The sequence below is a fragment of the Onthophagus taurus genome, chromosome 6 (genome assembly GCF_036711975.1).
Source record: "Onthophagus taurus isolate NC chromosome 6, IU_Otau_3.0, whole genome shotgun sequence".
NCBI lineage: Eukaryota > Metazoa > Arthropoda > Insecta > Coleoptera > Scarabaeidae > Onthophagus > Onthophagus taurus.
The window spans coordinates 31,911,970-31,939,067 of NC_091971.1; the positions used below are offsets into that span (position 1 = coordinate 31,911,970).

Consider the following 27,098-nt stretch of genomic DNA (forward strand, 5'->3'; position numbering starts at 1 on the left):
CTTGAGTATGGCCAATTTACACGCATTGTCAGCCGCACGAGAGATTGAACTGAAGTTCAAAGTTCAATTTGACTTTCGAAAATAGCATCTAGTTCACTCGCGGATGATTCTTTCGGCATCGCGAAGTCGAAAACGAATAAGAAATTTTCCGAAAATAAAGTAAATTGTCACCTGTTACAGATTTGACGGGGTTAGTTGAAACTAGGAACCTGGTGGAAACCTGGAATACTTGAAAGCACTATGGCATTTGAAGCACCTGGATGACGGCGTTGAAAGGGCACCAAGAGAAGGCTTGGAACACGTTGAAGACAATGCCGAACCTGGTGGAGGCCTGGAGCCACTCACGGTTACAATAATAATAATTAATGACAATGAATGTACATTGTATATGAATGTATAACATCCTAAATACCAAACCTAAATATTTAGGTTTATAAATAAATAAAAGCCGTAAATGTAGGTAATATGCTTAATGAGATGCTATTATAAACTGCAAATACATAAGAAAGTGAACGTTTAAATAGTTGCGCACGGTATCTAGGAATGGAAAGCCTGAAATGATGACTAACGTTAATGTTATGTAGAGTAGTCGTAGTGCAGCATAGACTCGCTCAAGTAAATTAGGTACATGTGCACCTAATCTAAGTGTCGATGGTAACGCCTAAGTTTTTTGCCTCATTGCTGAACTGTAAACGAACACCACAAACACTGAAGTCAAGGGACTCTCGAACACGGGCAACAGCATTCTGATTTCCAAAAACCATAATGGATGATTTATTCGGATTAATATTTAATTTAGATACAGTTTGGAAGCACGATGAATCAATTTGTCTAAGTCATAATCAATATAATTCCGAGCAGTGTCATCAGGATACATATGCATATCGCAGTGATGCAACACACCAAAAAGATTACTAGTATAAATTAAGTGGAGAATTGGACCTAAGACAGATCCCTGAGAAACGCCAGACAACACAACAACCTTATTAGACCAGTCACCATTAAAAGAAACTCTCTGTCTGCGATTTATTAAGTAACGTTCAGAAAAACTACAGGCATTCCGCGATAGACCGGCATACCAAAAAATTGTCAAAAGCGTTCTATGGTGGACTGTATCGAATGGCTTGGAAAAGTCAAGCAGAACAAGAACCGTGGCCCTGCCAATATCCCTTCCTCTGATAATAGTATCAATAACTTCCAAAAGTGTAGTAGCACAACTGTAACCCACTCTAAAACTAGACTGGGCATCAGGTAATTTAGTCTCTTAGTCGACAAGCAACAATCCGTTTTAATATCCTAGATATTGCAGGTAATATACGGATCGGTCTAAAATCATTATCATTGGACCGATCAGTTTGGTTTCGATTGTGTTTAGGCAACACCCTTTACTGTGTTTAATGGTTGTCAAAAGATGTCGCCAATTGAGTTTAATGTTTGTAATCTGTAAAAACCTTTTTTTGAAATGTTAGCGAAACTCGATCTTTTCTCGCCCCTTTTTATTCCGAATCGTCACCGATGTAAGACGTGATAAGAGCAATTTAATATATTCAACGAAAGAGAAGAATTAAACATAGGTCTATTTTACATAGTGTTTTATTCCTAATTGGTCCGGCACCTATTTAAAATACATTTGAAATTAAAGAAAATTTAAATTTATTTGATCCCGGTAATTGCCGCGCGTTCAGATTGAATGAAATGTTATCATTTTTGTGGGATTCATCACTCGAAATAAAATTTTGGAAAAGTGTGTTTCTTTTACCAAATTGTGCGGAGATTCCGGATTTCAACGTATTTTATAAAATTTTCTTCTGGTTAAACCTCGAACATCACAGGTAAGCATTTTTGTAAGGTCTTTATTAAATATTTGTGGCATTTTCGTCCACCCTTTCATATTTTTCTTTCAATTTTTAAAACTAATAATCTACTAAATCTATTTTTCAACAAAAATCTAACTACTTAAAAAGAAAAACTATCCTACAAACAAAAATTCTTAAATCTAATATTTCCACGTTTAATTTTTTTAATCCTTTTTTTAATTTCTATATCCAGGTTTGTTCAACCTTTGGCATCTCTTGTGGAAAACAACTTTTTTTCCAACATTCCGTCGCTATGAAAACCGAAGTGGGTTGGAGATACCGTTTTTTTTCAATGTTAACATTTATCAAGTTTTAAAAAAATATGAGATGAAAAATCAGTTATCTGTTGCATCGACATTTTCTTGAAAATTTAATTCTTAAAATTTAATAAAACAAAGTTAAAACGGCGTTTTAAAGTATAACTAAAAACTGAAATTAAATTATCACAAAGACTCACAAGACTACTACGATTAAAAATCGTTCTTCAGTGAAGATGGTCCAGCTTTTAAAATAAAGTTTTAGTCGGAGCCCGGAGCCGACCACGCCGCACAGTGATTCAGAAACGACCGTTCTGAAAAAAATCTATAACTATTAGTAGGAAAAGTATTTTTGATTGTAATTTGGTATTCGATAGTTTTTCAATATTATAAAGGTTTTTACGAAATATTAGGCATTATCGCTATTTAAAGTCCTTTATATGAAAAACTACGAGTCAATATCACCAAAATCGAGTATTTATGGGGCTGTCATCTTATCAAAATGTATAATGTGTTTTGGTGACTCGGTGAACTCTTTGAATATAACAAAAGAAATTATAAACTCACCATAAATTATATAAAATAATCAGAATAACATAAAGTAAAAGACAAGGAAACAATAATTAATTAATTAGATAAGTAAATATTATAAACTTTCAATTTAACATGCAGGGGCACAAGTACTGCTTCAAGAATAAAAAGTAAGAAATTAATACTTTTTATTCTTGAAGCAGTTTTTGTGCGTCTACATGTAATTCTACTACCTTTTTAGGTGGCAGTTTTCTTAAATTTGAAATAACAGGGTCTGATGACAATAAAAGCATATGCATAATATCTTCATTAGTCGCTACACGACTTATTTTGCGTGAATGATGATAGCGAAATTTCTTATAGTTTTTATTTTAAGCCTCTTTTGCTTCCTCTGACAATAACCCTATTGGTAGAGCAGCGTTTCCAATTTTGCTTCTGCCATGCATTAAAACCTTATGGACGGTGACGGGCATGTAATACCAACTATATTTATTTACAAACAATTCAGCTGTATCGCGTGCATATTTTTCAAATTTATAAGTGTTGCTACACTGCTGGTTATCACTTGCAAAATTATGCTGAATCTCTCAATTAATTTCATATCGACATCTGTTATATCCGCGCTAATTGTGGATTTTGAAAAAATCTTCTAGCAGTATTCCCATCGTCGGTTGTGTCACTTCCCTGCTTAACAAAATCAACTTTGAGGCCAATTCTTTTCTTAAATTCTTCCTGTGTTTTTCTTCTTCTATTTTCTTTCATTTCTTTTTCGTCATCTGTGATATGTAAAATGCATTCCATAAATTTTATTCTGGCGGTGAGCATTGACAGGCCAAGTTTTAAGGACGCAATTTTTTTTTTCAATGCATGACAAATTGTTAATTTCTTTCGCTGTAGCTTTGCATATATAACATCTCGTGGACGAAGAAGTACCCGCTACTACTTGAGCTACTTTAGCATCGTGCATTGCAAAATGTAACTCATGCGTAATTGTAAATTGACGCCCACAAATAATCACTTCTGTTGGATTAAGTTCTCGCCTTTGACTTTCAATAGCTGCCACTTCGGTAATTGTTTTTTCAGCAGTCTATTTGGCGTATTCAAATTTTATGGATTGGCAATATCGCGTAAAAGCGGGGCGAGATTATTCCAAAATTATACGGGTTTGGTCTAGTGCAGATTTTAGTTATAACGGGACCATAGATAACATAAATAAATTCGCATCTGGTATTTCTGGATTTGCTGTAAAACATTGCCTATATTCACTCTGTCCAGATGCACCATCACAACCCCACTTACGAATCAATGTAAAACTGTTTTCAGTAAATTGGCCAATCTTATCCGATTTGCTGTATAGAAGTCGCTGTGCAGTGTGATTTAAGAGTAACTGCAATTATATATTTAATAAAATTCGTATTCCTTCATATTGACGTTTAGTTAGCTGCAAATCTACCAGTAATACAAGGGCTTGTTGGGTGTCTATAACACTGTCAAATTGCATTTTATGCGTTAGTTTCTCAGCAGCACGTATAATTTTTTCTTCATTTTCTGTTTCACACATTTCTTTCACCTTGTATCGCTTTGCTCTTTCACAGCATTCTCCAAAAGATTTTCTTGGGCGTCCTCTAGGCATTAACGGTGATTTTGATTCTTTTGTTAATTTGTAAACCTTATACTGGTCCAATAAGTCTATTTTTGAACCTTTGTTACATTGGTGAATAAGTTTGACATTGTCGTAGTTTATTATATGTCCGGTGTCAATGTGATGTTTATAGACATTTGAGTTAATTTTATTCTTATGTTCATGTATTCGTATACCCAATTTTCTTCCTATTTGCCCTATGAAATTTTCTTATACTTTTTCTATTAAACGTGGAGTCATCTGTCCATAAAATTCTTTTGAAGACATAGCATTTAATGGGAAACGGCAAAATTGAATCCTTCGCTCCAGATCTCCTTCTTCAAATGCTTGAATAGGAGTATAGTGCTATGGATGGTTGCCCATTTGTCGAAGAGTTGGGGTCAATGTTGGGGAAACTGGACTTTACGGATTTCATTACTTTTTTATACTTTCTTTTAATTATATTATCAAAAATCTTTACTCTTCATAAAGATATACAGGGTGTCCCAGACCACCCGTACCAGCCAATTTATTCGGAAACGGTGTGTCCTAGAGAGTTGAAATAAAAAATTCGTCAACTAAAGCAGACACCCTCCTTCTAGATAGTGTGTTACGACCGACCAACAACATCCGGAAGTGGGTGCAATTGAGTAGTACTTTAATATTTTATATGTAAAGAGGGGTCAATTACGATATCATCGTAAAGAACTCTTCAATAGAAATCTCTTTCGCTTGAAAAAAATTTTTATATTGCTAATCGTTTTCGAAATAATAAACCCTAATTGTTGGTACTTTTTACCGGTGTTATTTAAGTTGACAAATAGATGTCGCTATTCGTCGTTTTGAAAAATCGTGTAATTTAGAAATGGCTGGTTAATAACAAGAAATTGTTTTTACTAACAAAATGAATAAAATAACAAGGAGTTTTTTTTACCACAGAAGAATATTACAAAACACTAAATAATAAAACTTAATAAATTAAAGTAAAAATACCAGTTCTTATTAAACAAATGAATAAAATAACTATGGAAAGGAATTATTTGGACGACAAAACGACACAAAACGCTCAATCTAATAAAAAATTAACAAAATCAAGATAATAAAGATTATAAATGTTCAAATTGTCTACCATTTTGAGCAACACATTTTTCAAGCCGGAGCCTTACACTATCTACCGCATTTAAAATTTCTCTTGCACTTAAATTCTGACACGCTTCTTGAATTCTGTTCTTCATTTCTTCCTTTGTTGTTGGTCGATGTTTATAAACTAAATTCTTAAGTCGACCCCAAAGATAGAAATCAAGAGGGGTCAAATCGGGTGATCGTGCTGGCCACGCCACACAACCTCCTCTTCCAATCCATCGCCCAGGGAATTTTTGGTCACAAATCGCACGAGATACCGCAGCATAATGTGCTGGGCAGCCATCTTGTTGTAGCCACAATCTCCTCCTTATTGCTAGTGGAATGTCACCCAACAAATCATGCTGCAATGTGCCAGCAAGAAATTCCGCATACCTGCGACCATTGAGAGTGCCATCAAAATAAAAGGGCCCAATTATGGTGTCGCCCAAAATCCCGCACCACACATTTAGAGACCACAGATTTTGATTGTTCATTTCAACCATCCAATGGGGGTTAACTTCTGACCAGTAGTGGGCATTGTGCAGGTTTAACTGCCCATTACTTTTAAATGTCGCTTCATCTGTCCAAAGGATATTCCGATGAAAAAATTGAGTTATTAAAATCTTGATCTCTTAATTCTTGGCAAAGATTTACATGATAAGCGTAAAATTTATTTTCTTTTAATATCCGTTGGACTGAGCTCTTGGTGATATCGAATTCCCTTGCCATATCACGGACGGATAAATGAGGGTATAACTCAACACCGGCTATTACCTCCGCTGTTCGATTGTCTTGCACGGTTCTTTTTATTCTGTGTCTGATGTTGTGATGAGGACGAACTACCCCAAATCGCTTAACTCTACAAGCAAGACGACTGAAGACATGACGACTTTGCTGTGGTCGGTAAGGAAAGCGCTCGGCATACAATCTTTCGGCAGCCCGAAAATTTTGTCTGCATTCCCCCAATAACATCAACATGTCATACGCTTCTTCATTGTTGAAAGGCATGTTGATGTTTAAATAAAATTCTAATTAGTTGTTCAAGATAAATACGAAGAATTGATAACTGCTAGTTTCACAAAGTTGACGTTCTGTCAAGCGACATCTATTTGTCAACTTAAATAACACCGGTAAAAAGTACCAACAATTAGGGTGGATTATTTCGAAAACGATTAGCAATATAAAAATTTTTTTCAAGCAAAAGAGATTTCTATTGAAGAGTTCTTTACGATGATATCGTAATTAACCCCTCTTTACATATAAAATATTAAAGTACTACTCAATTGCACCCACTTCCGGTTGTTGTTGGTCGGTCGTAACACACTATCTAGAAGGAGGGTGTCTGCTTTAGTTGACGAATTTTTTATTTCAACTCTCTAGGACTCACCGTTTCCGAATAAATCGGCTGGTACGGGTGGTCTGGGACACCCTGTATATAAAATGTAATGCAATTCGTCGTCTGTTGTATGAATTTTGAAGAAATGTACTGAAAATTTGAAATAATTGTTTTGGATTTAGAACAAATTTCGACTTTTTCTTATTTCTAGAAAAATATATGGGATATTGCACATTTTTTTATTAACTAATTAGTCTATATCCACTTGTTTTTCGAAATAAATTCACCTAGGGAATTCTTTGATAAAAAAACAAATTATATGAAATAATTTTAATTCGAAGTAATGAAATCTATAATTATTAACAAGAATTAATAGATAAATTCATTAATAAGTAATTTTTCTAAAACAAAAGATTTATTTTTTTATATTATTTATATTGTATTTTCTTAGTTTATTCAATTATTACTGCACTTTTTTTATTTGAAAGCAGTGCATTATAAAACGCCTTTTCATCTTCATGCGGCACATATGACACAATTTCTGAAAGATGTTTTCTCTTTAGTTCCGGTATTTTAAACTCCTGATTCGCCACGGGAAGTTCTTCTGAAAAGTGATATGGAACCACTTTTATTTCATTGTTCTTTCTTGATACAAAGCGATACATTTTCGCTTTTGTAAAATCACCTTCAAATTTTTCTCGAAATTCGATATTATTTATATTACCTTTATTATAGATTATATGTTTCAGTCTAGTATAAGGAATATTTTTATAATTCAAAGCTTTTGAAATCTTTTGAAAATCGAAATAATCATTTGGCTGCATTTGAATGACTTTAAATTTTAATTTCCAAGATGAGGGAATCAGTAATAGTTGACGAACTAATGAGATGGGACTCCAAATTTCAATGTTGCGGATATGTTTCTCAATTAAACTATGTGCATTATCGATTTCTTGAATATTTCCATGTCCTGGTTCGCTGAATTTTTGTTCTATCGTCTCGAGATCCTTACTTTTTATAGAGTTTAAAAAATATTGTAAGGCGAAGGACATTATCGAATTTTTGTTTTGTGGAACGCAACTGTCAGACCACAGAATAAGGCTTTTGAGTTGAGCAGCAATATGATTCGCCCCACGACCTGCTGAAAATTAGTGCCAAAGTGCATTGTAGACTACTTTTGTGTTACTTAAATGCGCGGTTAAGTTGTAGCACGAAAGTTTTGTCTTATAATAGAAATTGGAAACATTAGCTTTTGGAAATGAAAATGTGTTTTGTAAAATGTCACAATCCCAACTTGAACATCGTTAAGAAATCTTGTTCTATCTCTCTCGTTCGTTCTTGCACAATTCCTTTTGACGGATATGGTGATCGTGTTTATTAATGTCGTCTGGGGAAGGTTCTTCAGTGGTTTTGAATAATTCACATTTATCACAAAGATCTTTTTTGGGTTTAAAAAATCCAATGTTAAATTCATTATTGAAGATATGAGAATATATATTAAATTTTACTGGAATTTTAGACGAAGACCTATAAAATTCATACATTCTTCTGAGATTGAGTCCTCTATCCAAATACTTTTTACTAGTTTGTGCTCTACAATAGTGTGATTCTACTGCTGGGAAGCTACCAATATGAGCCCTTACTTTGTCTTTTTGCTCATCACTAATAGTTTTTTTGCAATGTTTGCCATGTTTAGGACTTCTTGGTACATTTTCATTCATATTATTTTTGAAGAAATAGTAGATCCGTTGTTTGCTTATATTCAATGTATTCAGAAAATACTCTTGGCAAACTCAAACTTCCACTCCGGATACATAGAAATAGTATTTATAGCTGTATGTTTTCTTACTAATATCTTCTTTTGTTCTTTTGCGTAGCGATACAATACGTTTGACATGCTGTGAGTAGAAATGGAGTTTACGTTTGTCATCCAAATTCCAAAATTGATTATGGATATGATCCCTCTCTTCTCCATTAATTGCTTATGAACATTTGAAACTACATTTTTCCGTATGACATGTTGCAATTTTTACTTTCTTTTTTGGTTTTAAATTTCCTTTACAATCTATGTATTCTTCTCCTCTTTGCCTTTTGTTCTTTCTTATATTTTGTTTCCACGAAGAAGGATTTCTTTTACGTTTCTTGTTCAACTTCTTTATTCTATCAATTCTATCTTCATCAACTACGTTTTCATCTACACTTCCATTAGAATTATTTTTCTTATCTACATCTAATCTATCATCAGCATCGATTAGATTTGAGTCGTTTAATTGGTTACTAAAAAGTGGCAAATAATAGTTAGAAAAGTTAGATTAGAATAGGTATTATTGTTTATTTACCTCAAAAGTTCGGAACAACAACTAGGCGATATATTATTATTAGGAAGAATATAACTCGTCGTACTAGTCATTATTATGTTTTGTTCTTATTAATATAAAAAACACTCAAAAATATAACGAGAATAATAAATGTCACTTTTTCAAATTTAATAACGCAGGAATTGACAGTTGACAGAAATGCACATAAGGGCCCCCCTGGCGGCGGAATCAATTATTAAAACTACGGATTTTTAATGTCAAAATCCCCAAAACAAATTGAATGGATTTAGCACAATTTTGTTATCGTATAGAGTGAGAGGATTTAGAACAAAATATGACGGACTTGGTTCATAGAACATTATAATTCTGAGTTCATATAAGGAACAACATATTTTTCAAAGTATTAACTAAATTTTGGATATAGAACAAATATTTAGTAAAAATTTGGATTTGAGCCTAGATAATTCTAATGTCTGAATAGATTTAGAACAAGCTATTTTTGCTGAAATTTTCAATGTAATTTTCTTCAAAAGTACCAAAATGTGATTTAGAACAAAATAATTCTGGGCTGACGATTTATTTCATTTTATTCACCTACATTTAAAATTAGTTAATAAATTACTAATCAACCCAAATCCAAAATAACAAAATAATTTTTTTATTTCTACAATTTGCGAACAAAAAAATGTCTTTTCAATGTACTCAGTCGTTGCTTTGATTGTGATTTATCGCTCAATAATTATAATAATAGAAAAGATTTATGGCGATTAATAATAATCTAATCAAAGACAATTGTGAAAAAATACTCTTGAGGAACTAAATATATGAAATATTCATTATTTAATTAATCCCTCCTCAAAGTGTATTTTCTATTTTTTTCAATGCGCTGACAATTAAAACAAACACACACGAACAAAAATTACTATAAAGTTAATATAATAAAATTTACAATCTTGAAGCAACTTCGCACTCCTTCTGTGCAACTGACCGGCCAAGATAAATTAGTCAAGCTGTATTAATCAATCTCCACATTTTTATCTTTTCTTATCTACCTGTTATTTATAACATTTGTGATTTTTTTTTACTTGTACATCACAGTTGTACGTCGATTTCAAATAATTAAAAGAAAATGTTAAATAAAATCCCTGAAGATATCCTCCAAAAGGTAATAGAACAAAAATCGCTAAGTAATCAAGATTTAATTAACTTATCTTCAACTTGTTTGTATTTGCGAAATTTTATTTTACAAAACAACTCCTTGTGGAAGAAACAATACTTAGAAAAGTGGTCGGAAATAGAAAACTCCTTCCAAATAAACGATTATTTTACGGAATTTCGACACGCTTCCAACATACATCGAAAGGTGGATGAAATATTAATAAATATTGCAACGAAATTTATCGATAAAGAACAATTATCAGATACGGTCTTCGAAGAATTTACAGAAATAGTTACTTCAAGGTACCTAAACAGACAGTATACAGAAAATTGTTTAAGAGAAATTTTCACCGATCACTCAAAAATTAATACTCATGATGTTGTTTCATTAAAAACACCCGGAAATTTAACACTTAAATACTACAGTTTATTAACATTACATTATTTAAAACATGAGGACTTGAAAAATGAGTGGATCCAATTTTGCTCATTAAAAGAAGAAGACCAACTGTTGGAAATCGGGATTATACTGCTAATACAATGGATAAAACCGCAATACAACGTTAAAATCGAACACTTTCGAAATCTATTCGATGAAATGACAGAAAAAGTTAAGAAACATTTAAAAATAAGCAATCCAAATCATCCTTTATTTAAAACGAACTTGAATGATTTGAATTTGTGGAGAAATAAAAATATATACGAGAATAAGTTTTCCTGGTTCTATTGTGAAGAAATTTTGGAAACGATGAAACAAGTTATGTGCGAAATGATAGATTTTTGTGGTGACGAACCCGACTATACCGTTAAATATCCATTTATAGCGGACGTTTTGGAATCAAAAGAAGGCGAACAAATAACATTAGCAATCATTTACCAAGCCATAGCAAGAAGACTTGGTGTTCATTTACAACTAATACCAGTTGATTTTGGTTGCATTTTAAAATTTGTTGAACACGATACGAATAATAGAAAAGTGCATTATGTGGATGTTTTCGAATGGGACGAAGCTTGGTTTGACTTCACTTTATATGGAAACTCAAGATGTTCACCTTTAATGGTAAGAATTCTTTATTTGATTCTATCTGAACATATTTAGTATAAAAATCATTTATTTAAGGTTATTAAAAAAATGATAAATAGTATTAAATTTATTTTAACTGAAAGACGACAATCCGTGGAACAAAAAGCTCTGGTGAAGCGTTCAATTCTAGAACTACACCAAATTGTTGACCCATATGATGTAGAAGCCAGTATTCAATTGACCTCTTATTATAGGAAGCATAATATTAACACGAGTCCTCAAAAAAAACCCTTAGAAAGACATTCGGAATCGCAAAAAAGTATCGAGAGATCTCTCGACGTTAAATTCGCGGTTGGAATGATTATGAAACATAAACTACATAATTATAGCTGCGTTATTTACAATTGGGATCCTTTTCCTAAAATAACAATTAACAGCAATTATCCGTGGATCCAGGCCATGCAAAAAAATCAACCGTATTATTACGTTTTATTAGCGAGTGGGGCTAAGAAATATGTGGAACAAGAAAATTTAACGTTTAGTGGAGATAAAGACGGATTGGATAAAAATCCAGAAATTGGAAGATTTTTTACACACTTCTTTAATAACAGTTATGTGCCCAATTGTGTACTAAATGACAAATTTCCAAATGATTCTGAAATCAGAATGAACTTTTGTTAAATTGTGAGATGGAGAAGCATTTAACAATACAGTGAGTTTTAAAAATCATAAAACACAATAATTTTCCTCCAACTATTTCATACTTTTAGTTATAACGCAAAAATTCAAAAAATCCTTTTATTTACGATTTTAGATAAAACATTTTATTATAACACGAACACAATTAATGACAAAACGAATTTCAACCCAAAAATTAGGTGAGAATGATGTTAACAAAAATTGTTTATAATAAATCATAAAAACATAATCTATAAACAAATTCCTTCTAAAATTTTTGCATTTCTCGTTATAAAACAAAATTCCCAAAATTTCTTAATTTTGGATAAAAATTTTTATTACAACTAGAAAACCAAATTTGTTACGAAAAATGTTGTACATGGGATGTTGTGTGAATATTGTCCTCCTAAGGCCCGGTTTTACAATCATAGTTTAAGGGTCGTTCTCAAAAGGGCAAAAAAGTGTCCCTCTAATATCATATCTTATAAACGTAACAAATTACATTCATTCGAGCAAAAAGCAATGTAGTGGGACTCATTAGTATCTCTTCATTAAGTTACATCAAAGTAACAAATATTTTATGTACGCAAAACTTAAAAATTTGTAAAAGTTGGTTTGCACTTCATTGATCAATCATGTGTCCCTCTGGTAAAATTACAACTAAAACTACTTCTAAATCGGAAATACAATAGTATTATATTATTTTATTACAGTTTTTTTATTTGGGATAATTAACAAATAGATTTGAGGATGGTTTGCAATTTCTTATAGATTTCGATTTTAAATTAATATCGGAAATATTGTGTCCCTCGTTTTAATCTCAACTCCGTTACCACATCTTCTAATATAAGTATTCGTGTCGTCATGGTTACCCGGCTCATTGTAAACACTGCAGAGGGAAGTTGATATTAGTATGACACTATAACTGTCAAAAAATATTAAATTGACACGCTGAATATATTCAAGATTTTGATTGATTTCTACAAATATTTTTCTGACCATTCGGATTCTCAACTCCGTTACCTGTCATAAAAAGTAAAGTTTAAGTGATTTCTTACTGTAATTACATTGCCGCACTTAATTATTGGCACAGCAATAGTTTTTCATTTCACTACTATCTTTTCTATATTGTTTAATTAATTAAATACTCTATGCAGTTATTTTTGTATAAAAATTTATTTTTAATAATCTGTTTTAAATTAAATTAACAAAATAGTGCTTATTTTCAACGCACAAAATTATTGGCACAGTTAAAAAACAACTATTTTAAAACTGCCTTAAACTAAATTAGTATTTTGTAGGTAACCCTTTTTGTTTGATAACGGCTTCCAAACGCCTTGACATGGAGTGAACCAAATTTTGGGTTGTTTTCTGCTCAATATTGTACCACTCCTCTAACAATGCCTGTTTCAGCTCCAACCTGTTAGTAATTAGAAGCTTTTTGACCCGTCTATCCAATTCCTCCCACAAATGTTCAATCGGATTAAGATCTAGAGACTGCGGTGGGTGTGGTAAGACATGTGGGGTATTATATGCCAGCCACATACGCACGATATGAGCCGAATGCTTTGGGTCATTATCGTGTTAAAATGTGTACGTGGGCGACAAATTTAACTTTTTGATACTTTTATGGAGGTTTTCTTTTAAAATATTTAAATAAACTGACTTATCCATAATACCGTCTATAAATACTAACTCGCCTACCCCTGCAGCTGACATGCAGCCCCATACCATCACCCCTCCTCCACCATGTTTCACTGTTGGTGCAAGGTTTTCTTTATCAAACGCTGTATTGGCTCTTCTCCATACTTTAATACGACCATCAGATCGGAAAATGAACTTACTCTCATCTGAGAATAGTACTTGATCCCAGAATGTATTTGGTTTATTCTTATATTCCTTTGCGTACGCCAGGCGCTTCTTTTGGTTACGTACAGATATTAGTGGCTTTCGCCTCGCAACACGCGCACTATAACCAGCCTCGTGTAGTACTCTTCTGACGGTTATGGGATGAATATCTTTACCAAAATCTTGTTTTACTTCAGTAGCAATCTGTGTTGACGTTATTTTTGGATCTGCTTTGACTTTTCGGATAATCTGCTTGCGTTCCCGATCGTTTAATGTTCGGGGACGGCCAGTACGCTTAATACTTTTGAAATTTGATGCTTTTTTAAATCGGTCAATAACACTGCGAATAGTATATCGGCTTCTGTTCGTTATTTCCCCAATTTCAGTATACGATCTGCCTTGGTTGTGCAAATGAAGAATTATTTTGCGCTCTGATTCTATTGTTTCTTTCTGTTTTCGACCCATTCATATTTAACTAATACTTTAGTTGATAAAGACAAGATGGAATTCGATTTAAAAATTAAATTAACTGTCAATAGGGGGAAATACGAACACACAGTTAGGATATTTGACATTTCGGCTAAGCATATAATGTACGTTTGTACCAATTGTTAAGTGTGCCAATAATTTTGTGCGTTGTAAATAAATACTATTTTGTTAATTTAATTTAAAACAGATTATTAAAAATAAATTTTTATACAAAAATAACTGCATAAGGTATTTAATCAATTAAACAATATAGGATAAATACTTTCACCTAATACCATTTGTTAATTTGATTTAAAAACAGCCATAAAACGAAAAACGATTGCTGTGCCAATAATTAAGTGTGGCACTGTACATTAAGTATATTAGTAAAAAATATACGAACACGGTATGCAACTATCAACATAAAATCAAATTCAATTTAATTTTAAATATTTTTGAAAGCGCGTTTTCTCAACTCCGTGAATTTCAACTTCATTACTAATGTTAGGCAGGAACATTTACAGTCACATTTAACAGTTATAATGCACTATGTAACTGTAAATATTTTATTTTCAATGTATCCAATATTTAGTTAAGCTAAAAAAAAAATAGAACAGCGCTCAAATGCTATAATTTCCAAATTTATATGCATCATGTTTCTTTTGCTTTAGACGAGATCTAATTTTGAGTGTAATTTCGATTTTACCTTTTATTATTCTTTTGTGCTAGATGGTCAAAACTAGAGGTAAGGCCTTAAGTGAAACAGCGGTTACAACATCAAAGAAAAAGAAATTATGCAATCAAAAGAAGAGAGATGCTATGAGCAAACTAAGGGCGCAACGAAAAGAAGATCCTGAGGCTTATGAAATTGCTAAATTGAAGGAAAGAGAGCGGTATCACCACAGAGTTAGCTGCGGTAAAATAAAAAAGACATCACAGTTAACAGATCGAGATAAAAGACATAAAAGGAAAAAATGGAGGGAACATAGTAAAAAACATTACCAAGCAAAAAAGGCAGCTGCTTTAAAGAGCCACAACTCTACACCATCAAGTTCTGTGCTTTTAAGGGCCAAAAATGTAAATAATAAACTCAAAAACAAGGTAAATGTACTCCAGAAAGAAATTGTACAAGCGAAAAAACTTATACAAAAGTATAAAAAACGTGAAACTTGGAAGCCTCGTAAATCGGACATAGAAAGTATTATAAGTAAACAGCTCCCATTGAATAATATTGCAACAGTTCGTACATATTTAGAAAAAGACGAAAACAGCAGATTCTGTCCTGGGAAAAAGGACACGATAACATACAAGAAAAACAAAAAACAAAAACGCTACTTGAACGATTCCCTACAGAATTTGCATAGAAAATTTAATAAAATATACTCAAAATTGCGCATCGGTTACTCCACATTTTGTCGAATGAGACCATTTTGGATTTTGCAGCCTACAGCACGCCAAAGAGATACTTGTTTATGTGTTACCCACACTAACATGAATCTTTTGGTGCATAAGCTAGGGATCTTAGACATTATCAAAGAAAACACCCCATCTCAAGTGGTCCAAAAAATGTGCTGTTCAACTGTTAATATATGGAAAAATGAAAAATGCCTTGAACGCAAATGCGTCAAGCGCAACAAAAATACAGTGACCGTTCTGCACTACAATAAAAAGGAATTAATGACATATATGAAATGGGTTAACAAATCGGTACAGGTAGTGGTCAAGGGGAAAATAAAGTTTTGTAAAAGAACAGTGAAAGAAAAGCAAACAGTAGAGAATCACCAAGCAGTTACAGAATTGATACAATCTATTCCGAGATATATGTTGCACCTCAGGAATATATCTCATCAATATCGGTGTATAAATGCAGTGAAAAAGAATCTGTCTGTTGATGAAATTTTGATCCATATGGATTTTTCTGAAAATTACTGCTGTAAATATACTGAAGAAGTACAATCTGCACACTTTGGCTCTTCAAAGTTTCAGATATCTCTTCATACCTTAGTTGTATATTACAAGCATCCACACAATAACTCAACAGACCATATCTCATACTGTACAGTATCAAGTAGTCTTCGCCATGACCCCTCAGCCATATACGTGCACTTAGGATATGTTTCTGAAGATATTAAAATGATTGTTCCCAGGGTAAGACATATCAATTTCTTATCGGATGGACCATCCACCCAATATAAGAACAGAAAGATGTTTTATTTTATTGCCACACACCTGCACAAAAAATTACAAGCAGAGACAATCCGATGGCATTATAGTGAAAGTGGCCATGGAAAAGGAGCGCCTGATGGTATTGGAGGCTGTATCAAACGTACAGCAGACTCAAAAGTCGCACAAGGAATCGACATACCAGATTGTGATACATTAGTAAAAGTGTTACAAAAGTCAATAAAAGGGATCAAGATCTTTCGTATCGATGAAAAACTAATCCCTATTATTGACGAACTGACCCCAGAAAATATTCCTACGTTTAAAGGTACGATGAAAGTTCATGAAGTCACCTGGATCAATAAACGAAGGAATAGACTTACTTTCAGAGAACTGACATGTCTGTATTGTGAACCCGGCGAGCTTTGCTTACACTATAACTTGGGATCTATGGAGTATAGAACACCTCTGCGTTATAGTGCTATATATACAGATTCATCATCATCAGATGATGATGTGCCATTGAGTTTACTTCGGAATAAGTTTGATAGTTAAGATGTTAGGAACAACATTTGGAATTAAATTATTATTTGTCAACTCCGTTACTACTTCTCAACTCCGTTACCTCTAAATATAACATTATTTTCATTATTTAATTATATTCTCAAAGTACAAAAGTTTTGTTATACTCATATGTTTTCTTCTATAAATATATAACCTAGAAAAGTAATTACACAAATTTATTACTTGTAAACCTTTTTTCCAACCTTTCTGAGAATGATCCTTAAACTTCTTAATTTTGATTTTCATTTTGTAAAAATATTTTTTAACTATGAATAATATATATTATGAAGTTACGGACGATGAATATTTCTTAGAAGTAGTTGAAATGGTGGCTTTCCCTAGCAAAGCAAAAGATTTTCGTGAGCGGAATAATCATTTTGAAAAATGATTAGACCAAAAGTTTCTGGAACGTTTTAGACTATCTAAGTGGGTTATAAGGTCAATTTTACATGAAATAAAGGAAGCTGTATAGTCGAAACCAAATAGGTATTAAGTATATACAAGGAATATAGCTTGTGAACTATTAATGACATAATCCAACTTTTGTAATAGAAATAATGCAGTTTCTTACAGGTAAACCAATAAATATATAGTATTACTAAAATTAACATTATCTTTATCATAGGTTATGGGAGATTTCATATGGATAAGCAAAGTCACTGCAGGCAAATTATTTATAAAGTTTCAGAAGCGATTGCCAAATTGGATAAAAAATATATTCGAATGCCTGAAACTCAAGAAGAAATTATTCTACTGATGCAGATATTGTATAATAATAACAAATTCCCTAAATGTGTAGGAGCTGTTGATTGTACTCATTAAATTGGAACTAGGAGTCACTAGGAGTCACTATTGTCACTAGGAGACAATGCCGAAATATTTCGTAACCGAAAAAATTACTTTTCAATAAATATTCAAGCTATCTGTGACCCTGAGTTAATAATTAGAAATATTGTAGCTCGTTGGCCAGTATCAACACATGATTCTACAATTTTCAGTAATTCTCAAATAAGAAGACAATTTGAAAGTGGAGAAATGGGTGATAGCTTACTTATAGGAGACAGTGGTTATGGAATAAGAACTTGCCTAATTACTCCGGTTTCTAATCCAGTGACACCAGAAGAAAATTTATTTAATGAGTCACAGATAAGAACACGTAATTGCATCGAAAGATGTTATGGTGTATTAAAAAGGCGATTTCCAATATTAGCATTAGGAATTAAGTTACATATAACAAAAGTAGATGCTATTATTATATCAACTGTGGTTTTGCATAATATAGCCTGTACTCTAAGAGATGTGGAACCAGACAATAATCAAGACTTGGAAAATTTGATTCAACACAAAATAATGGCAATGATATTGTAATCGATGTAGAAAATAATAACTAGTACAAGGCATTCATTAATAAATGACTATTTTAGAAACTTAATATAAATTTTAATAAAAATATCTACATATTAACGTGTTTATTTCTTATGGCTAACTTATTTATTGTTTAATTTTGCTTCAAGTTCCTTTTCTAATAATTCCATCTTTTTTTCTATTCCTGCATATTTTGGAGCAATATAGATAACACCTCTTCGCATTTGTTAAATGCCGTCTTGTATTCTTCGTTAATGTTTATTTTAGCATTATTTTTATGACACTTAGTGAAAGGTTTCGTTATCTACGCGAAATTGTTAAAAAAACGCTTGATAAGAGCTTAATCACATCCCGTTCCGCAATTAAATGTCCAAAATATTTTATTTCGCGTTATAAAAAATTATATGTTTCTACTTTAATTTTAAAGTTCGGTTCTTAAGCTGAGATTCCCATTTCTTTTATTGCGCATGGTATACTTACTCTGTAAGCCTACATCTATAGTTTACAAAATGACGATCGAAATATGATTATGATTAGGTCTTCTTATTTCCATAGACAATAGCAAGTAATTCATTGAGGGAAATCGTAGATTCAGAAATTAATTCCTGGTTGGTAGGTAACATTGCGGGGGAATTTACATTGGTAGATAGGTATGAAGTTGCTGAACAAGGTCGTAAATTATGGATGATCTGTATCAGATGCATTTGATTCCTGGGTAATAGATAACATTTTGGGGGAATTTACGTTTGACAAACATTAAGTTGTTAAAGAAGGTCGTAAAGAATAGTGGTTTGTAGTGGGCTGTAGACCAGATACATTTGAAAATAGGTGTTTAGATTTGGAAAGATATGTTCTAGTATTGGTTAGATTATCAATTAATATTAATACTTGTCTCTTAAATGTACGAAAAGTATTTTCTGGCATTTCGTCTATTTCTGGCATTTCTGGAAGACTATCTAGAAATAGTTTTCGAGGATTATTTATATCGTTAGTGCAACCCTTTATTTGTTTTTCTTTAGTTTGATTTAGAAAAATATTAATGATTGAAGTTTTTGTACTTTCGTACTGGTTTTATTGTTAATAAAAATCCGCTTTACATGTTTCGACCTTACAGGGTCATCTTCAGAAGCGCTACAATTTATGAAAGTAAGATTTTGTTATAAACTATTTCATACTTCAAAACTTCATACATGTCGTAAATTTTAACACATCAAATAAAGATTTTTAATGTAAAATATAAATGTAAATGTAAAATTTAAGTTTAAAAATGTGAAAGTTATTTACTAACACGTTAAAATAAAATAAATTACATTATGGACGTTACAGTGAAAAGTTACAAAATAGAATGGTTGAAAAAAAAAATCAGCGACCAGTGTGTGCGGATATGTACACCGATCCTCGGTATTTTGGGGAAATGGGTTGTTAAGACAATTATATAAGGATGTTTTTCAAAGCAAGTCCTGGTCATTAACGCACTCAAGTCGTGTGTTATTTTTTATAAATTTATCTATTTCATAGCTCTCTTGTTTAGTACCTATATCTTTAATAATATTTCTTTCTGTGTTTCTATCTTCATCTAAAAGGGGATTGTTAAAATATCTGTATATATAGGTAAGCTTTGAAAGCTGCTAATATATGTGTGTTAATATGGTGGGAGTCGTATGGAATGATGGTGTCTGTTTGTGTTGGTTTTTGTAACTCTTTTTTTCTACGGGAACCCCAGCCACTTTCAAGAAACTCCTTTTTTTCTCAAACAAATCACTTCTTTCGCGACAATCTAAACACATTCGCAGCTAAACTGTCCTAGGTATTTTTGAATAATTGTAACTTCAAGATGATCCTTTCCTAATTGTTTTTCTAAGAATTTGAGTGCATTGTTTGAAAATAAGCTGACTTCTATATATTCTCGATCAGCGCATAGCTTCTTCCTTGGCTCAAAATAGGTCGATTTAAGTTATCTACATTCAAAGTTGCTTCGTTTCGCCGCTAGAGGACTTCAAAGTTAGCAAAAAAATCCTTTTATTTTTTATAACTCGAGAACGTGTAAATAAATTGAAACCATTTTTCAGAACTGAGTTCCTAGGTTCAATTTTGGAAACACGGGAATGATGGAAAAGTCATGTATTCACCGGATATTACTCCATATTTTTTTTTCTGGCCCGGCGACAATTACATTATTATAATTTCTGAATAGCCCATTTAGTTCTGAACCGTTTTTGTCTCTTATAAGATTTTGATTACATAAGTGGTTAAGCCAAAACAAAAGGTATATTTAAATGTCTGCAAGCCTTGTTTACGTCATTGCAACTACAAAACCTCATCGTAGTTGGCACTGATTTCAACTAATTGCAATTTATGTTTAACGTGAATGCAATATTATTAATTGATCAAAATCGTGGAAATTCAATGATCCTAAAAGCATGTAGTGTTAAGAAAAAACGTAGTCGTATTTAGTTGTTTCAGTACTAGAAAGAAAAACTTTTAATCAATTCTAAGAAACAAAAGGTAACAATAAACACAACAAGTGGGAAATATTTACAAAAATTGTTCAAAATACATAAATTTACTCGTCGTAAAAAGTCAAATTGCACTCTGTCCATTGTTTCGCGATTATTTAATGTAATAAATGCTAACAAAATTTTTCTTCGTAATTCCTCTTCATTATCAATTGTAGAGGCATAGACTTTTGACTTCAATGCCCCCCAGAGAAAATAATCACACGGTGTAAGGTCTGGTGATCTTGCTGGCCATTTTATTGGGGCATCAGCTCCCCTTCCAATCCATCGACCAGGATATATTTGGTTTAAATATTGCCGAACAGCCATCGTAAAATGTGACGGAGCACCATCGTGCATGAACCACATATCGGGACGAAGTAATAAAGGTAAATTTTCTAACAAATTCGGTAACGACGGTCTTAACCCTCTCCCGGTAAGGCACTTAAAACTTACGAAACTGGTAAGATGGGTCACCCGTGACCCAAGTGATGTATCACTTGTTTTAAAACATAATTCATGAGTTGTTTTAAAGCTAAGAGTCATTTGTTGGTTATATATATGTCTTACATTTTTATTTTTTAGTTTAATAAATGCTTACACAATACAACTTAATAACATCTTTCTTATTTTTATTATAAAAGGATATTCCTTGCTTATAGTGTTAATAATAAACTTCATTTATGGTAACAAACATTTTAAAGTTATTGCACAAAGAAAAAAGAAAACACTTTATAAACATTTAAAAATCATGTTTGCTGCAAAGAAAGAAAGCATATTTTAGTAGAAAGAAAATAAAAAAAAAATAAATGTCAAACTCGTGCACTGACAAATAGTCAAAGTAAACTAGGCAACTGTTCAGGTTTCTTCTTCATTTACATTTTGTACACGGGCAAATGCTATACCTATGTTCAGCGCATAGGCTCCAGTCGCACCTACTGCACTTAGATGTTCCTTTTCGATCTTTCTTGGTTCCCGTACAAAATTCGCAATGGCTGCGACAACTAGTCGACGATGTTGGCTTAGCGATGATAGGCTCTATTTTCAAAATTTTTCTTATTACCGCATTCAGTTCTCTAGGAAGACGACCTTGTTGGTTGCGTAATTTCAACTGCGGTTCTAATAACTGCATTGCTAATTTTTTCAAAAATTCTGAACGTATGAATTTATGCTTTTTTTCGATATGATTAAATTTGAAAATTACGAATGCGTTTACCGCAGCTGCATCCAGAATTCCGTACAAATATCGCATTGGCCATCTGTTTGTTTTTCTGGCTGTTGTATATTTATGACATAACATATCAAATACATCGACTCCACCTTTCGTATGGTTGTAGAAGTTTATTATTTCTGGCACCTTTATATTCCCGTCAACTTCACCAGTTCGATGCATTGTAGATAATAACAACACATTGCAGTTCTTTCTTTTTGAAAATGACAACAAAGTTTCATCAGTGGAATAAAGAAAACGTGCGGTCATTACTGGAAGATTCTTTACATCTAGCATATGTGGGGGGACTTCACGTTTATTTTTCCTCAAAGTGCCTACCAAAGTTAGTTTCCTGTCAAGCAGAGCCCTGGCTAGTTCCAATGAAGTGAACCAGTTGTCTGTCGTCACATTCCTATTTGTCCCCACAATGGGTTCTATAAGGCTCAGAACATACTGGGTTGGCAAAAGAAAATCACTTCGTTTTCTTGTCTCTTTTCCTACGTAAGGAATTCCTCCGCAGAAATAAAATGTTTTTGCATCACAGAGTGATATACTTTTTAGGCCATACTTGTCTGGTTTTGACGGGAGGTACATTTTGAACGGAGCCCTTCCTCGAAACGGCAACAAAGTTTCGTCCACAGTGACATATTCGGACTGGGTGTAATTTTCTTTGCAATTACTTATGAACAAATCCCATACTTCTCGAAATGCTGCAAACTTGTCGCTTGCTCGCCGTTCTTCCCTTGTAGTTTTAGAATCAAACCGCAAACAATACAATAAAAACTTGAAGCGACTGAAAGTCATAACCGCGCGAAATAAAGAAGGACCATCTTCAACGGAAAACAATTCCTCCATTGACGAACTATAGAATCCTGCTTTCAACAGAAGTCCTATAACAGCGCAAATTTCAATCTCATTTGTGGGCCCAATGAACCACTGTTGGGAAGTGTATTTGGTTGATTTAGTTATTATTTCTTCGTTAGTATAAGTCGTGATTTTTTTATAATATCATCAGTAAAAAATAATGAAAAACATTAAAGTTCTGTCTTTACATCTTTTGCGCCTCCATTTGGCCCAGGTAAGCGTAGGACTAAATTTCGCTTAGAGGTTCTCGAATATTTAGAGCTCAGAGGCTTGTTAGTCCACATCGTTTCCAGATCTTTTCCTAGAAAATATTCGGAATCAAAATCTTCGTCTTGTTCATTATAATAATAATAATAATAATAATAATAATAATAATAATAATAACTTGGCTTTATTAATAAAAAATAATGACAATAATTATACAAAAGCAATACGTAGGGCGGAGTTAGGAATCAAGTTCCTCTCTACCACTCAACCCTACAAACAAACAAAAAAAAAAAAAAATTAAGTATTAATAAAATAGAACAAAAGAAAAATTAAAATTAAGAAAAAAACAAAACAAAAATCAATGTTTACGAAATTAACAATATTAAACAAATCAAAAATAATAAAAAAAAAAACAAAGGAATATATATTAATTGCAATACATATGCATGCGAATCTCAGCAACTATACGCCAGATTGTTCATCCATTAACATTTGTCGCAGTTTCTTCTTAAACGCATTCAAATTTAGAGACTTCAAAGAGCCTGGTAGCGGATTATAATATTTAGGAAGGCAATAAGTGAAGGATCGTTCAAATAACGAGGTCTCGTGTTTAGGAGGTGTAATAATACCTCTATTTCTAATATTGATATTATGAACATCTGTCCTGAATGATATTTTGTTGTATAGATACGGGGGCTTCTTCAACATGAGAAGTTTGTGGTAGAATGATAATAAATGCAACTTTCTTCTGTTGGACATATTCAACCAACCAGCATCTATTAATTTATGAGACACATGATCATACCGTTTTAAACCGTATACAAGCCTGAGGCAAGCATTCTGTACCCGTTGTACACGACTTACTGAAGTGCTAGCCAAACAGGTACCAAAAACCTTATCACAAAAGGTGAAATTACTAAGTACAAGGGTATCGCACAGTTTTAACAGTGTAGCTTTAGATACTGTGTAAAAAATGCCATAAATTAATTTCAACGTTGCATATGATTTATTGGTTTTCTGTGTAATATGTGTTTTAAATCTAATATCTGAATCCTGATACAATCCCAAATTACGAAAACAGCATCCTACATTAATTCGCTGGTCATCAACTTCTATACTAAAATGAGTAGAATGTTCTTCTCGCAAACCCCGCCTACCAAAAAGCATCAATGCCGACTTGGCACCATTCACCTTCAAATTATGTCCAGACGAAATTTCCACTAAGTTCCTAATTTCCCGTGTTAAAATAGTTTCAGCCAGAGACACATCACTGGGAGGAAATTATTGCACAAGTAATTGGAGACCAATGATATAGCATTAGCGCTAAACCCAACAAAATTTAAGACAGAACTTAACAAGGAATGGTTTACAGTATCGAAAGCTTTTGAGTAATCCAACAAAACTAACGCAGTCATATCGTTTTCATCAATCGCCCGGAGAATGTCGTCGGTAATATGCATTAACGCTGTTTCACAACCATAATGTTTACGAAATCCAGACTGATTTGGAGGTAGGATATTATAGCCGTCAATAAAAGTTCTAATTTGCCAGTCCATAACTTTCTCCACAACCTTTGCAAGAACCGGGAGAATGCTAATAGGTCGTAAATCCTTGTACTCTTGGGGATTAGAAATTTTTGGTAATGGAGTTACCAGAGCGGTCTTCCAACAGGAAGGAAAAACACATTTCTCCAAACAGTAATTAACTATATGCGTCAAATGTGGGAGTATAAAAGGACAGCAGTACAAGAGCATTGACAACGAAATACCATCATCTCCGACAGCATGAGATTTCATTTTAAGTAAATAACTTGCAACAACGTTTTCATGTACAGTTTCGAAATCAAAATACTTCTGAAATTCACATTTTTTGTTACTGTTATAAAAGTGCATAACATCACTTGAAGGTGCTCCCAATGAACAACCTGTCTGGAGAAAGTGGTTATTAATGTCATTCGCATTTCTTAAATGCATGGGCAAAGTGTTTACTCTATTCCTGATCACTCCGAAATCACGAACAACACGCCACATCGCAGATGTCCCAGTTCGACTCGTTGCCCCCTCAAAGTACACCCTCTTTTCAGTTTTGATGGCATTTGTCACGTGTCTTCTCAACGTTTTATACTGCTCTAGGTCTAATACATTTTTTGTACGCTTATATTTAGCATAAGCTTTATTTCTAACCGCGATCATTTCCTTGATCTGGGGTGTAAGCCACGGAGCAGGTTTTTTTGTAAATCTTTTCGTTTGTAGTGGTGCATGTAAATCAAATAGATCTAGTATTAAAGAATTAAAATAATTCACTTTTTCATCAATGCCGTTAATTTCAAAAATTAATTGTAAAGGTAATGATTCAAGTTCTCTACTAAACAGATCGAGATTAAACCTCTTACAGTCTCTATAAGTTCGAAATGTAGGAACGGGCTTTGTACTAGCAGTTTTCAAATGAGAGTGTACCAGTTCGTGATCTGAAAGGTGGGATAGTGAATATAAACCGACCAGGGTGAATTCTTCACATGAACATGCAGTAATATCTATTAAAGTTTCGGAATTAAGTGTAATACGGGTTGGTTGATTAACAAGTTGAACCAGACCAAACGACTCCAGCAAATCAAGGAAAATGCGTGAATATGTATTTTCAGGGTGCAACAAATCAATATTTATATCACCGGCAATAAATAGTTCATTACATTGTGGTATAGCTAAACTTAAGGATTCCTCGAGAGACTCAAAGAATAATGGCAGACTTCCGGTCGGGGGCCTGTACATTACACCAAAAATATATTTAACTTTGTTAATAGTAACAGCGATCCATAGCTGTTCTAAATGATCATATGTTTTTATGTTAACTTTGCTGGGTCTATATAAGTTCTTAATATAAATGCCTACACCACCACCTCGCTTACCAGACCTTTGGCGATGTATGAATGTATAATTTTCGATAGAACACACCGCTTCCGTATGTTCATCCGCCAACCAGGTCTCCGTAACCAATACCAGATCAAAATTATTATCAGTAATGTACTCACGAAATTCAGCAATACTAGGCAGCAACGACCTAATGTTAATGGATGCTATATTCATGTTGTGAACAATAATAAAAAAAAAGACAAACAAAATACAAAAAAAAAAAAAAAAACAATAATAACTACAATTAAATGAAATTTAACTATTGAAAAAGATTTAAATATATATAAACTACATTCTAGAGTGCTTTCCCTCCAGGTAACAAATAAACTAGATTCGTCAATTAGATCAAACGGAGGAAAAGTCTCAAAACAATCGAAAGATTGTATATATATTTTTAACAATCGAAAACAAAAAAGAAGAAAAAAAAAATTGAAAAATCGAACAGAAATTTTTCGAAAAAAGCAAGAATCGAAAAAGTTATATCAACATTCCTTTCTTCTGTCCGTCGACTTCTGCATACAGAGTTCCATCACGGCTCCACACTCTTCTTTTACCATATTCTTCCTCCAGTTTTCTCAATTCACAAATCCGGTGGTGCGTAAGGTCTTCTCGAATTATAAACTGAGTTCCTCTTAACAGTTTCTTATGATAAAATACGCGATCTTTGGTTTTGTGACTTATAAATTTCATAATAATAGGTCGGTTCTTTCCATTTCGCTTCGGTCCAACTCGATGACAACGATCGATAGAATCCGGTAACAATGCGAGGTTCATTTTCTTATTAATAATATCTAATACAACTTGTTCGGTGTTCTCATTGTCTGTCTCGCTTACCCCGAAAACTCGAATGCTATTCCGTCGAGTGTATTGCTCAAGTCGATCCAGTTTTTCCTCATGGTCTGCTCTACATACGGTATTGTCGGACTTCGAACGAGTAACCTCCGCTTCCAATATTACAACCTTTTCTTCGAGAATATTAACCTTTTCCTTGTGTTCCCTGAGTTCATCCCTTAGAATGGACGATATTGATTTGGCGATATTGGCAATGAACGACTCTTTCTTGAATAACTCAGTCAACACCTCCTCAAAATCACTCAATTGTTT

The 27,098-nt window shown here is 33.0% G+C and overlaps 1 protein-coding gene across 1 annotated transcript; it reads left to right on the forward strand.

Moving 5' to 3' along the window:
* Positions 1-7,051: 7,051 nt before the first annotated feature.
* On the forward strand, positions 7,052-12,141 carry LOC111415583 (F-box only protein 21-like). The gene is made up of 2 exons (XM_023047330.2): positions 7,052-11,259; positions 11,320-12,141. Exons 1-2 carry the CDS (start codon positions 10,171-10,173, stop codon positions 11,902-11,904), a joined length of 1,674 nt encoding a protein of 557 aa, XP_022903098.2. The 5' UTR covers positions 7,052-10,170; the 3' UTR covers positions 11,905-12,141.
* The last annotated feature ends 14,957 nt before the right edge of the window (positions 12,142-27,098 follow it).

Coding starts and splice junctions, on each gene's coding strand:
- LOC111415583 (XM_023047330.2), top strand. CDS start 10,171: ATGTTAAATAAAATCCCTGAAGATATCCTCCAAAAGGTAATAGAACAA. Junction 11,260..11,319: donor CAAGATGTTCACCTTTAATG/GTAAGAATTCTT, acceptor CATTTATTTAAG/GTTATTAAAAAAATGATAAA.